Genomic DNA, 15,209 nt, shown 5'->3' with positions numbered 1-15,209 from the left:
GGAAGAGTCCTTCGCCCGCGTGTGCGCGCTTTAAGGAGCTTCACATGACAGCTCGGGAACGCGCAGCGGCGGAATAGATCGGTATCGGAGACGCTCCATTTCTATGTATCACGGTCGTGTATTGGAGACCTCTGGTGGTGGATAGGCGTATGTACAGGATTTAGATTTAGCGAGGAGAAACATTTTTTTTGGTCAAGCTTTATTGAAAGGCACTCTAAATGAACAGAAATAATCGTATGAAAAAGTAAACGAGCTGTTTCCGGGTTTCTAGCCCCGTGGATCACGTATCACAGGCGGGCTGCAGCTGAAATCACTTGTATGTGTCGTCTCCAAGGAAGCAAGGGCTGGATTTCATGGAGGAAGGGGGAAAGAGTCATGGCCAAGCAGTAGATAGCAGCACATCTTCCCAAGGGCACGATGCGGCAGCAGGTTGGTGTATGGCATTGTAATGCACACTTGCTGGAAAAATAGATATCCTCTGTGTATTAGTAGATGCTCAGTACAGCAGACATTGACAAGATGGGATATTGTATGGGATAAAGCTACATCCATACCCCACCTAATCCTACCCAGTTCTGGTGGGTCCCCAAACAGTATAATGCTCCCCCTCTTGTGACCCTACCAAGTATAACATCCCTCCCAACAGTATCATGTCCCCCTTGTGGCCCCACACAATATAACATTCTCCACAGTCTCCCCAACTCTCCCCACAGTACAAGTATCCTGTTGTGGTCCCCACACTGTAATATTCCCATCCTGTGGTCCCCACACTGTAATGACCCATCCATGTGGCCCCCACACTATAATATTCCCATCCTGTGGTCCCCACACTGTAATGTTCCCATCCTGTGGTCCCCACAGAGTATAAATAATATCCCCTTGTAACCCCAATAGTAAAATGCAAACAAGATAAATCAATAATACTCTCCTCGACCCCATAGTCCACTCCAGTCTCTGCTGTTGGTATTTTGGGAGCAGTTGTTGGGATGAAGTGACATCACTGTATCGCTCCTGGTTGCAGGAGAGACCGGTGCTGAAAGACCCAGCATCCAATGCACTATTGTGGCAGATATCGGGAAGGGGTTAAAGAAAGTTTGTCAGTAGGAAAATTGATATCAAATTAATGTCAGTAGCTTGTACGGAAGCTTTTACACTTTCCACAGATGTCTGCATTATTCTGCACTGCAGCTCTATTTTTATAAAAAATCAGTTTTTTATTCTTATTATGCAAATTAGTTGCAAAATTTTTTAGGGTCATTTCTTTCGCAGTAAAAGAAACACTCAGACCTATTCAGCTAATTGGCATGAAAATAAAACACAGATTTTCATGACAATGCAGAATAAAAAAAAAAGACATCTATGGAAAGTGCCTATAAGGTACTGTCATTAGTTTGATACCGATTTTCCAGCTGACGGACTCTTTCCCCTCTTACCCTTTCAGCAGACTGCTAATTCTTTCCAATGGGCTAACATATTGTAATGAAATAAACATGGCTCTACTCCGTCACATGGGAATTTTAAAAACTCTGTGCCTCTGTACATACATAATGGCTCTTTTGTGACAGTGGATGGGTGCATATTTTTTCTCTCTGATCATATGTTGTGTATGGTTTACTATAGTCATAAGAAAGCTCTATTCATGTTTTCATTAAGGCTACATTCACATCTTCGACAGTCTGCAGGTTTCAGTATAAAAACAGCGGAAAGAAAAGTCCTCCATGCAGAACTTCTCTACCCGCTGATTTTTGTCGGAATCTGCAACGGAGTGAATGTAGCCTTAATGGAAACATGAATATAGCTTCATTATGACTATAGTAAACCATTAACAACATCATGACGGACCCCATTATAGTCTATGGGATCTTCGGGTAACCGCTGTTTTAGCTAACTGGATCTCCGTTGTACAGGTCGCCTGGCGGATCTGAATAATGGAGAACCCAGCGGTAGTGTGAACCTAGCTGAGAAAAGAGAAAGCTGAGTGAATTAGATTTTTCCTGGGTATGCTGACATGTGGTGTGAACAGAGCCTCAGTGGTGCTATAAGTAACCTCACGCTTCCTAATTTATGCAAAATTTCTATATGATGGCTGATAGATCAGCAGGGGAATTGGCATTTACTGCTTGTTCTTTCAGACACTTGCATTTGTATTAATATCTACCAATCACTGGCCTCAGCAATGATTTAGGCATGTAGGGTGTATGTGAATGCTGAGACAAGTGGTTGACTGTAGCGGCTATGTGTCTATTGCTGAAAGTCAGTAAACAGAGCCTGATGGGGACCACAGAAGCATCAGTGTCGATGCAGGGGACTGAACAGATGAGTATACTGTAGGTTTTATATTTTTACTTTTGATATTTGCTGATTGTTCTTTTTCTTTCATTACTCTAACAATGTAATGTACTGTTCCTTTTAGTCTCAAATAATAAGTCAGTATGTTTTGCTTTATGAAACACACCTGAAAATTAATTGTATGGCCCAATTCACATCTGTATTCAGGCTATTCCATTCCCCTATCGGCATGAAATATGCGGAGAGAAAAGTCCTGCCGGCTGCACTTTTCCCTCCACATTTTTTGTGTGGAAACCACACGGACCCCATTATAGTCTATGGGTTTTGCAGGTTTCCTTAGGTAACTGCTTTATGCAGATAGGTTTCTGTTTGGAGAGGGGTTCCCAACCAGGCCCCCCGAACGGAAACCCGAATGCAGATGTGAACAGGGGCTGAGAATGTATGAGAAACCTTATAAGGTCTAATCTGTATTATTAGTACATGGTGCAGGGCTGTGGAGTTGGTAGGCCAAAGCACAGCAATCACTATGACAGTCCCAGACAACCCCTTTAATCATATAATATCAATAATCAATAATTGTATAATATAATTAATCATTTTATTTTGAAACCAGAGTCATTAACTCTTTTCCGACTCCTTCTCCTCCCAAAACTGTCCCCGGCTCTCCCATTCTGACTCCACAGCCTTGCATGGTGTGAACTACATAATTCATCTTCTGGTTATTATGCTCGTTGCTCAAATTCTATATTTTTCTTTTTGCAGGGGAAAGTCTTGATGTCATTGATGAAGGATTACCAGACGATCTGCCTTCACTGGACTCAAGCACTGTGGAACAGCTGAGTGAAGGACTCATTTCCCATTACTTGCCCAATCTTCAAAACTCAAAGCTTGCTTTACAGGAACTCACGTATGTATTACGGTACTTAATCTGCGTAGCCTATGTTCACACACAGCAAATATTCCATACCGGTTTGCAGGTGGAAAATTCATAACATTTTAACAAGTGTCATCCAAATGAAAGATACACTTTAAAGGATTGTGGAGTTGTTTCTGGACAGAAGCAGCCGTATTTTTCTAATGAAGGTATACCCTATTAAGGCCGGGCTACATTGTGACACTTTTTGTAGCACTGCTGATTAATTTTAATTATTGCGCTATAGCTGCAGACCACTTGGATGCATTTAGTTGTATTTATTTTTGTGGGCTGCTGCTGTCACTCAGTAGTTAAAATCAATCTGTAATGCAGCCCTAACCTAGATGAACAAGCTGCCTATGAAGTTTCTCCTTAGCAATAGTCTAAGTCTTGGAGTTACTGTACATGGAGAGGCTTTCCCTGCCTTTGCTTTCCTTAATGCCTTTATTAAGTTACTTAAATAATGAATCTAAACTTTTATCTATGTCTATATGAGCTGTAAAGGAAGCTGCAATTCTTATGTCCTTGAGCTCCAGTAAGGGAGAGACATCAGTGTGCTTTATTGGTCACAGGGACAGGTATAGACATTGGATAATAGCTTAGACTCATTTTATAGCAGAGGCAGGAAGAAGGTTTAAATTTGTTATGTTAGGAACAGCAGATGGAAGAAACAGCTTTTGCGTGCACAGTAACTGCAGCTATGGTGTGTACTGGATTTTAGCAGTGCTAAGTTAGATCTTTTCTAAGTTTTCTCATGAAAATAGAATACTTCCCTTAATAAAATGTATTAGAATTTTCTCTATTCAAGGTATTAACCTGGAATTTGTAACAAAATTTAAAAAAAAAAAAATGTCATGTGATTTGAGACAGCAGTCAGCCCCTGGGTTGCCCTCCCCCCCTTTTCTTTGACCACTACAACAGAATCACTGAAGCTACATATATGTGATTTTCAGAAGTTGGTATAAAATTTGCTTATTGCTTTTAACTTTTTTTAAAACTTTACAGTATACACTACTATGTATTTTATTGCAGGCAAAATCAAGTGGTATTATTAGACACGCTTGAGCAAGAAATTTCCAAATTTAGAGAGTGTAATTCAATTCTTGATATTAATGCTCTGGTAAGTTTTCTATAACTTTATTTTGTAATGCATGTGTGAATATAGAAATGTCTTATAACAGTAGCCAAGGTGTGTGTGTGGGGGGGTCACTTCAGAGCTGAATTTTCGGCTCTCTGCCACCCAGAAATGTACCCCTGGTGTCATAAGAAAGCGAAGAGTCTAAGATTGAAGTTGAGTTACAACAAAAACTGAGAAATCCCTAAAAACACAGTGGGGATGTTTTTTTTATATGCAGCATATACAGTGCCTTGTAAAAGTATTCTGCCCCCTTGAACTTTTCAACCTTTTGCCACATTTCAGGCTTCAAACATAAAGATATCAAATTTTAATTTTTAGGGGAAGAATCAACAACAAATGGGACACAATTGTGAAGTAGAGCGAAATTTATTGGATATTTTAAACTTTTTTAACAAATAAAAAACTGAAAAGTGGGGCGTGCAAAATTATTTGGCCCCTTTACTTTCAGTCCCAGAAACTCACTCCGTTCAGTTCAGTGAGGATCTCTGAATGATCCAATGTTGTCCTAAATGACTGATGATGAGAAATAGAATCCACCTGTGTGTTACCAAGTCTCCGTATAAATGCACCTGCTCTGTGATAGTCTCAGGGTTCTGTTTAAGACCAAGGAACACACCAGGCAAGTTCAAAGGGGCTGAATACTTTCACAAGGCACTGTATTTAACAAAAAACTCAGCTGTCATATGACGCGAGAAACCTTTTTCTACTGCTATTTAAAGTGACATCGCAGTTGCCAAAGGGGGAAGCTGTCAAATATTTTCAAGCACAAGTGTAATATGAAGGTCCTGGGCCCTAATGCAAATCTGCAATGGTGCTCCTACCTACTATATGCCATTTACAAAAGTGGTATAATTTAGGAGTCAGAGGAACCTATGGGGCTCCCTCATGGTTCAGGGCCCGGTAGCAACTGCTACCTCTGTACCCACTATTATATGCTGCATACTAAAAAAAACCAACACATTATGAACTGTGCTTTAAAAGAAAGTTCACAGTTTTTGTACGTGTTGGCAATACACAGTGAATAAAGAAAATATCACCCTGTCATCGCTTAGGCCCCGTTCACACAGGGAGCGGAAGGGTGGATTTTGGCACTGAGAGTGACGCAGGGAGCCGCGTCACTCTTAGTCCAAAATCTGCCTGCCACGACTGACGCGGCTTCCAACAGTCGCAGCTTTTCCCTCCGGAGTAGGCTCAATTGAATTGGCTGACTCCTGTGGTTGCTGCTGCGAGGCGGATGCCGCGGCTCAATGAGCCGTGGAATCCGCATGAAGAAAGGGCAGCTTGCTTCTTTTTTCCCGCTAGCGACAACATGCTGCTAGCAGAAAAAAAGATTTGTGAGCGGTCTCCACAAACCACCATTGTGAGGGCGCAGGTTATGACGTGGATTCCATGCCATAATCCGCCCCTTCTGTGCCCGTGTTAATTGGTCCCTTAGAGTGTTGATACAGATAACATTAGAGACTGGTTTCAACTGAAAAGAAGTAAAATAGGTTAACAAAGTACATTGCAAAAATTCTCACCAGACACCAGTAGTTAAAAAAAAAAAAAAAAAGTGAAATGACTTTAAAGAATACCTCTAGTTATAAATCTGATCAGATAAAAAGATCTGTTTTCTTTTCCACTTAGACTACTTTTCCTTCTCCTCCTGTATGTTTGCATAGAATCAGTAGGGTATCCTGCTCACACACAGAACTCTGTTAATAGTTTTATTGCCTCATTCTGTGCTCTGGTAGCCTCTTATCTCTAGCATAGTAGTATTGAGGGAGCACCCCCTCAATGACAGAACAGCACAATGTATTCGCATCTTTGTGTGTGTTCCAGTATCCTTCTACCCCTCCCTTCTCTGTAGACTAATTTGTAAAACTAATTCAATTTGATAAATTAAGACAACATATATGTCAAATAAGATGAGATAGATTACTATATTTTTGCCCTCTACTCCCTTTTCTTTCTATTTTATTTTCTTTCCTTGGCTTTCTGCTTTATTTTATTTCCCTCTTTGTGTTTTTGTATGTGATATACATATATGTGATATACATTATGGTTTCAGCAGAAGGCGGCTGGTTAATGTCTTGGTTCTTGTTTTTGATGTGCTTTCTTATTTTCGCCTGTACTATTCATTTCTGATTTTTTTTATTTTAATTTTTTTTTTAAAATAATGGGAGGTATGTTATAAATTTATCCACTAGAAACCAAAAGGGTATGCGTAGCTTTAACCCTTTCCCAACCTTCACCTATTGAAGGCTGCTAGACTTGTAATTGTATGAGTTCTATTACAGGCTGCTCTAGCCAGCCTATCGTAGAACCTTAGCGATTACAATGCACTGAGATTAATGTACACCATGTGCTATATTTAAAACGTAAAGGGGTTGCTTAGGATTGAAAAACATGGCTGCTTTCTTCTAAAATCAGCCCCACACCTGTCGACAGGTTATGTGTGGTATTGCAGCTTGGTTCTGCTTACTTATTTATTGATGAGCTGCAATATCAGAAAAAAAGCACAGACAAGTGTAGTGCTGCTAGTGGAAGAAAGTCATGTCATGTTTTTAAAATCTTAGACATTCCCTTTAAATTGTTATATATTCCATTTACTCAACATAATTAAAATATATATGTTTTCCTGTTAAATTTTGCTTAGTTTTCAGAAGCCAAGTATTACCACAACAAGTTAGTGAACATTAGGAAAGAAATGATACTGCTGCATGAAAAGACTTCCAAATTAAAAGTAAGTTTTAAATTGTAATATTGTTCTGTACTGAACACAAAAAAATCGCAATAACATCCACTGCACTCTCTTTGGACTTCATGTGTACATATACTGTATCACTAATTCTGGCCTTTTCTTGTGTACATGTGCGGTGTCACTACTTGGCTTTGTGTACTTTCTGTGTTCGTATACTGTCACTACTTGGCTTTGTTTATGTACTTCTTTTATACATATACTGTGTCACTAATTCTCGGCTTTGTCTGTGTACTTCTTGTATACATATACTGTAGCACTATTTCCAGGCACTGTTTGAGCTTCCCCTGTAAATATACTAAAGCACTAATTCTTGGCACTGGCTGTGGACTTCTTTCTTGATTTAGTTGAATGCAGGTGCAGTTTAGTAGAGTGGTTTCTGGACATACCCAGCTCCAGGCAGAAGAACCGAAGTACCTGCTTTAATTCCCAGAGCTGTGAATAACAATATTTCACATTTTAAGGGTCAGTGCACACTGAGTTTTTTTGGCGCTGATTTTGACTGTAAGGGTGCATTCACACTGAGTATATACTGACTGATTCTGAATGTTAAAACACGTTCAGAATCAGCGTGTATAAAGTAGTTCCCATTCATTTCAGTGGGAGCCGGCATACAAGCTCTCCCCATTGAAATGAATGGGCTGCTTTTTTCACTACGAGCGCTGCCATTGAAGTGAATGGGAAGTGCTCGCGTGTATGGCTCGGACTGAGCAGAGCTAGCCGTACACGCAAGCACTTCCCATTCACTTCAATGGGAGCGCTCGTAGTGAAAAAAGCAGCCCATTCATTTCAATGGGGAGCGCTCGTATGCCGGCTCCCATAGAAATGAATGGGAACTACTTAATACGCCCTGATTCTGAACGTGTTTTAACGTTCAGAATCAGGAAGCGTATCAGTAGTGTGAATGCACCCTAAATCCGCCTCAAAATCAGCCTCCAAAAAAAGCCTCCCAATAGAGTTCTATTGGGAGGCTTTTTTTTTTTTGGGGGGGGGGACTGATTTTGAGGCGTTAAAATCGGTGCCAAAAGACTGCATGTCCACTGACCCTAAAGATTTTTTTTCTAAATAAATCTTATTTGAAAAATTTAGAGCTATACAATCTTCAAATATACTTTCTGTATCAATTCCTTGTGGATTTGTAGATCTCTGCTTGCTGTCATTTTTCTTACGTCCAGTGGATAAAAATCAGTTCATGGTCATGTGATGAACACACAGGTGCACAACTCGTTACTAGGAAGATGTCTGATTACTGGGCTGTGACTAACGAGCTGTGCATCGGTATACATCACATGACCATGGATTGATTTTAATCAACTGGGAAAAAGCAGAATGAATGACAGCAAGCAGAGATCTAGAAAACTGTGAGGAATTGATACAGAAAGTATATTGGAAAATTTATCATTATACAAAAAATAACATTTATTTGCTGAAACTCAATAACCCTTTTAATTGGTTTGTCATAAGTTATTTCATAACAGTCTCCGTGAAGGACTTGTCTTGTTGCAGTAACTTGATGTGCTCAGTCTGCACATGCAACACTTTTCCTTGTCTCTGATGAACATGAATTTGTTGGGGAGTAGCCAGGCAGACATTTCTCCTGCAGCTGCCACTGTGTAGTATTAGATAGTGGTTATTCAGATACATGGATGGTTCAAGCCTGCCATTGTGGGAGGCCATTGTACAGGTCATCTCTTCTTCCTGCCAGGACATGTAGAAATGGGTTGTGTCAGGTGCTTTTTCCACCATAAACTGGCCCTATCGTGTGCCAAATGTTAGTGACCATTGGTGATCAATTTCTCTGTTGCTGAAAAGTGAAATTATAGATGTTTAAAACTATAAAAATGGGGAGCAGTCTCGTCATGTGATCTTGTTTCTAATCTCGTGTCCTGGGCATGATTGACATTGAAATCATAGGGAGGAGTTGCGCTTAGCAAGAAGACAATGTAACTAGGCTGAAGCTTCTCCCCAACCACTGTGACTGCTTAGATTAATATACATATGACTTTTTATGATTTTATACATTTATAACTTCACTTTGCTGCAACAGTAAGATTCCAGAGAGTTACATCATCCTGTATATGATGGGGACAGTTTATGGTGGAAAAAAATCACCTGACAGGTTCCCTTTAAACTGTATATTGACAAAGCTAAAATACACATTAGAAAAACCTGATGTCTATGGTTATAGTCGGAGGCCAAGCCTGGGGCTTCTGTCTTGGTTTGAACTTTGTTTTTGCACTGGTTTTGCACACTAATTAGCCCCATTGTCTGAATCTGAGTCATGGTACTGATGATATTCTTTCTTTATGACAGAAGAGAGCATTGAAGCTCCAGCAGAAAAAGCAGGAGGAAAACCTGAAGCAAGAGCAGCAAAGAGAACGGGAGCTGGAAAGGGAGAAACAGTTAACTGCTAAGCCAGCAAAAAGGACATGAAACCTAGTATATGCTTCAGCCTTACCTACACCAGTTAATGCAAAGCTCAACTTAAGACTCCTTGAAAAACTGCTCTATCTTGCCCTCTTTGTTGTATGTTATAATGTGTTTAAAGATGAGGAATATCAGATTTTAGGGGTTTTTTTATTCTATCATTTTGTTTGCATGCTTGCCTAGTTTACACTGCCTAGTAGCCAGATAGAATTTACTCCATTGCAGGACTGCTATTGGTGAAAAGCCTAGTAGTAATGGATTCTGAATATAATGTTCCACAGGTACAAGCTCCACAAGACTCTATATATAAAAAAAATACAGAAGTCTTTTTCTGAGCCATAGACTACTCTTCAGATATTAGCTTTATACATAAGTTAAGTTGCATCTAAAAATATGAAAATATCCCACTTTAAACTAAAGCCATGTGTATTATTCATACATCCAGGCCCAAGCCTTCAGACATTTTGGTGCCATCAAGAAGACAGTTTTAGTTTGATATCATACAGTATGTGCTCAGCAGTTTTCTGCTTAAACACCAGGTGGCACAATATTTCCTAAAGGCCTATACCCGGATGAAACCATTTGCACTTCGGGTTTTACATGATAATCTTTAGATTGATGGTTAGACTTAATATATTCCAACTGTATGTCAGGTGGATCGAGAACAATCCATTTTATATGTAAATACTAAGCCTAAAATAAATGTTGCTTTATAGTAACATCCTCATTTTGTGTATGCCAACATTTCTTCTATATGTTTTGAAGTTTTGTGTAACATACTACACAGTGGGTAAAGGGGTGAAGTGACCCAAGTTCTAACTATCTAGATCAGGGGTCTCAAACTCAGGGACCGCAGGCCAACTGCGGCCCTTGGGACAATAGTTTGCGGTCCCACTTCAATACATAGCTCCCAACCGTCCCGCTTTTATACTCCTGTACTCCTGTCCCTCGCAGCTCTCTGCATGTCCCGCTATGTCCCTTTAGTGTTATAATAACAAACTTTCCTCCGATCTCCCCCTGATCTTATAAAAGCGATGGGTGATCGGTGGAAGGCTTGTACTACTGTAAACTGAAGGACCTATGTGTGACGTCAGACATCACGTGACTAGGGATACGTGTCTTAGTGTGCCCGCCGGAAGATGAAGGGATGTGCCATCTAAAGGTACTGAGAGGGGAGGGGAATGTGAGATGCAGGGTGGAGAATGTGTGTGTGTCTCTCAGTAACCTAGGGGCAGAGACGGAAGGGGAACGTTATACTTGGGGCAGAGATAAGGGGGGACATGAAACTAGGGCCACAGATAGAAGGGGAACCTGAAACTGGGGGCAGAGATGATGGGGGGGCATGAAAATGGGGGCAGATGGAGGGGGGGAATGAAATTGGGGGCAGAGATGATGGGGGGGCATGAAAATGGGGGCAGATGGAGAGGGGGACTGAAACTGGGGGCAGGTGGAGGGACAACATAAAACTGGGGGCAGGTGGAGGGACAACATAAAACTGGGGGCAGATGGAGGGGGGACATAAAATGGGGCAGCTGAAGGGGGATATGAAACTGGGGAGAAATGGTGGAGGGAGATGAAGGGAGGCACTTAAACTGGGGACAACTGGAGGGGGCATTAAACCGTGGGAGTAGCTGTAGGGGGACCTGTCTGCCTCTAGTTGCCCCCAGTTTAATGTCACCGTCCAGCTACCCCTACAGTTTAATGTCTACTTCTAGCTGCCATAGTTTAATGTCCCCCTCTAGTTACCCCAGTTTAATGTCCCACTTCAGCTGTCATTAATTTATTGCTCCCCACTGTTTAATGTCGCCCTGCAGCTGCCCCAGTTTCAAGTCCCCTCTAGTTTCCCCCAGTTTAAACTGGGGCACCAGGAGAGGGACTTAATACTGTGGGGCAGTTGGAAGGGAACATTATAATGTGGGGACATTAACTGCAACTGTATTACTATGCTGCTGTAACATACTGAAATTTCCCCACTGTGGGATTTTTAAAGGATTATCTTAATTTTTTGGTGACTGTAGGAGGACTATACTGTGTGTGTGTGTATGTGGGGGGGCACCTGAAAAAATGAGTGAGAATAGGTGGAGTCAAAACAAAAGTGGGTGGGGCTAAATTTGCCACAGCGCGCATAGCTTGTGGAAAGCCTGATGCGGCCCAGACTCTACCTCCAGTGGTCCCGGGTAAATTGAGTTTGAGACCCATGATCTAGATGATGCATTTACTGGGATTGTACAAGATCATATGGAAGAATTAACATTGTGTGGACAACAACTTCTCTCTAGTCTCCCCTACATACAGTACCTGCTTACATCTAGAGAAAATGTGTGAATTCCTGGATAGTGTGAGGGATTGTACTGGTATGGACACTTATTCCCCATCCTAGGGGATAAGTGTCTGAGCGCTGGTTCTGTGGTCAGGTGGATGAGAGACTGAAAGTCCCCCTTCACGCTGGGTTCACTCCAGCGTCTGGACTCCGTTATCAGGTTTCCGTCTTCTGCATGCAGAAGACTGAAACCTGTCATGCCGAATCCAGCCGTGAGCGGCAGTGAGCGTTTTATGCTCTCCGCGGCGAAACCGTTTTTTTTTAAACCAGACACCGAGTACTGCATGTCCGACTCTGTGTCCAGTTGAAAAAAAACTGTTTCGCCACGGATTGCATAAAATGCTCACCGCCGCTAACGGCCGGACACTTTTCAAACCCATTCAAATGAATGGGTTTGAAAAATGACTGCAGGTTTCCGTCTCCTGTCCTGTTTTGTGCAGGAAATGGAAACCTGCAGAATGGAGTCCCGGGCGCAGATGTGAACGAGCCCTTAAGCCTACTTGTGAACAGAGCATCAGTGCCTCTGCGAGAGTGCTGCAGCATTCAAATCTATGGAGATGCAGGCTTCTGGAGTTTACAGTCCTAACAGCATCAGTCGCACAAGCGTGTCAGCTCTCTGTTCACAAGGAGGCCTTAGGGAGCCTGCACACAGAGTTTACGCTCGCTCATTCTGAATGTAAAACTCAGAGTGAGTGGCGTAAAAAACAGATCCCATTGACTTGAATGGGTGCCGGCATACGCGCGTATCACATTGAAACCAATAGGGGAAAAAGCAGTCCATTCGTTTCAATGGAGAGCGCTCGTATGCCGGCTCCCATTGAAATGAATGGGATCTGCTTTGTACGCGCTGATTCTGAACGTGCTTTACGTTCAGAATCAGCTCAGCGTTTACTTAGTGTGAATGCACCCTTAGGGAGCCTTCACACGAAGTAAACGCGCATGTATTTTTGCAAAATACACATGTAAAAATACACGTATAAAGATAAGACTCCCATTGACTTCAATGATATTTTTTACACATGTAAAAATATGCCTGTAAAATGTCATTAAAGTCAATGGGAGTCTTATTTTTACACGTGTATTTTGCAAAAATACATGCGCGTTTACTCCGTGTGAAGGCTCCCTAAGGGAGATTTTTGATAACTGGGCCCCCTAGAGATTGGACACTTATCCCCATTCGTATGGATAGGGAATAAGTGTCTATAGTGGCTAAACCCTCTTAAAGAACAAACCTGCCATATCCAGCATGACCTATTATGAATTCAGAAATAGTACTTTTTTTTCTTTTTTTTTTTGTCTATTGTTAGGGAAAGAAGACTGCAGCATTTTAGTGATTTTTGCCTGTTTCAAATGATTATTTGGCATTAATTTATGCCTTTTGCATAAACACATGATTAAAGTCATATTATCTGCAGAATTCTGCCATGTTGGATTCAGACAACTTTTAGTATTACAGTACATTCTTTGTAGACAGATAGTACTGTTGTATTTTGACTCCCTGCTACACCTACCAAAATGTTTCTGCATTATTTGAACTACCATGGAGCAACATACATTGTCGGCATCCCTCAGGGCGGGTGCACATCTGCGCCCGTGCGTGCTTTAGCCAATCCAGCTGGGTTTCTGTCTTCTTCCCTGAGAAACTGGACAGGGGACGGAAACCCAGCAGTCAGTTTTCAAGTGAATGGGTTTGAAAACTGACTGCCGGGTTTCCTTCTCCTGTCCAGTTTCTTGGGGCAGAAGACAGAAACCCAGCTGGATTGGCTAAAGCACACACGGGCGCAGATGTGAACCCGCCCTCAACCTGTCTGAGTTTGTCATATCTGAAATACTTCTCAAACAAATACTAGGGCTAGGTAGGGGCCTCTAAAGCGGTTCACTAAGTTTTCAATTTATTTTCCTATCCATAAGATAGGACATCAATTTTAAAGGGGCTCTATCAGCAAAATCATGCTGCTAGAGCCCCACATATGCGTGAATAGTCTTTAAAAAGGCTATTCAGGCACCGTAAAAGTTATATTACACTACCCCCCCCCCCCCCCCCCGTTTTAAAATAATAACCTAAAAAAGAATGTGCTGTACTTACGGATCGTGCACCCTGGGCGGGCATTCAGGGTGTGTCTTCATCTTCATCCCCGCCTCTTCTTCCTCCGATGTCTTCGGGTCCCGTCCTCCTCCAGCGCTCGCTCGCGGACACTGATAAAAAAAACAAATAGCCTGGGCGCATGCGCAGTAGCCGTAGTAGAAGCTGCGTGCTACTGCGCATGCACCCAAGCTATTTTTTTTTTTTTATCAGTGTCCGCGAGCGCCGGAGGAAGACGGGACCCGAAGACAAAAGAGGAAGAGGAGGCGTGGATGAAGAAGACGGTGCACCCTGAATGCCCGCCCAGCGTGCACGTTCGGTAAGTAGAGCACATTCTTTTTTAGGTTATTATTTTAAAACGGGGGGGGGGGGGGGGGTAGTTTAATATAACTTTTACGGTGCCTGAATAGCCTTTTTAAAGGCTATGCACACATATGTGGGGCTCTAGCAGCATGATTTTGCTGATAGAGCCCCTTTAGGCTCTATTCACACAGAGTAACGCCAGGCATCATTTGTGTGTAATTTGTGTGTCTTTTACGGCCGTCATAAAACGTTTACATAGAGTTCTATAGGAAAAGACGTCTGTCATTTACGGCCGTCATTTACGGCCGTCTTTTCCTATAGAACTCTATGTAAACGTTTTATGACGGCCGTAAAAGACACACAAATTACACACAAATGACGCCTGATGTTACTCTGTGTGAATGGAGCCTTAAATTGTTTATCTAATGGTTTTTAACAATAAACAACAAGATTGATAAGCCTGTATCAATCTGCAAAGCACATGACTGTAACAACAAATCAAACAGTATCAGGCAGTTAAAAAAAAAAGAAAAATGATCAACACACACAAAAAAACACACTGGGGCAATACGGTGGCTCAGTGGTTAGCACTGCAGCACTGGAGTCCTGGGTTCAAATCCCTCCAGGAACAACATCTGCAAGGAGTTTGTATGTTCTCCCCGTGTTTGCGTGAATTATCTCCCATTCTTCAAAGACTTACTAAGAGGAAAAAAATGTACATTATAATCCCTATATGGCACTCACAATCTACATTAAAGGGGCTCTATCACTGGGAAAAGTAATTTTTAACTAATCACATGCTTGCATAGGCTTTAGAAATGCTACTTCACACTTACCTTTAGTATGTAAATTGCCTCAGTGGTGTCTGAATAAGTCCGTTTTTATTCATATGGTAATGAGCTTTCAGCCAGTACAGGAAGTTCCCAGCAGCCTCCTCTCTCCTAAATCATCATCTTTTTTTCCCCCTGACGAAGCCACGGTAGTGGCGAAACGTGC

At 41.8% G+C, this 15,209-nt stretch overlaps 1 protein-coding gene across 1 annotated transcript; it reads left to right on the top strand.

Annotated features, from left to right (window-relative positions):
- The first annotated feature begins 18 nt into the window (after positions 1–18).
- Positions 19–10,507, top strand: BLOC1S6 (biogenesis of lysosomal organelles complex 1 subunit 6). Its single transcript, XM_075276198.1, has 5 exons — positions 19–429; positions 3,052–3,196; positions 4,235–4,322; positions 6,979–7,065; positions 9,394–10,507. The coding sequence occupies exons 1-5, from the start codon at positions 354–356 to the stop codon at positions 9,511–9,513; spliced, it is 516 nt and encodes a 171-aa protein (XP_075132299.1). The 5' UTR covers positions 19–353; the 3' UTR covers positions 9,514–10,507.
- The last annotated feature ends 4,702 nt before the right edge of the window (positions 10,508–15,209 follow it).

The sequence above is a fragment of the Leptodactylus fuscus genome, chromosome 5, assembly GCF_031893055.1.
Source record: "Leptodactylus fuscus isolate aLepFus1 chromosome 5, aLepFus1.hap2, whole genome shotgun sequence".
Classification (NCBI taxonomy): Eukaryota; Metazoa; Chordata; class Amphibia; order Anura; family Leptodactylidae; genus Leptodactylus; species Leptodactylus fuscus.
This window is presented reverse-complemented; position numbering and strand designations above follow the sequence as displayed.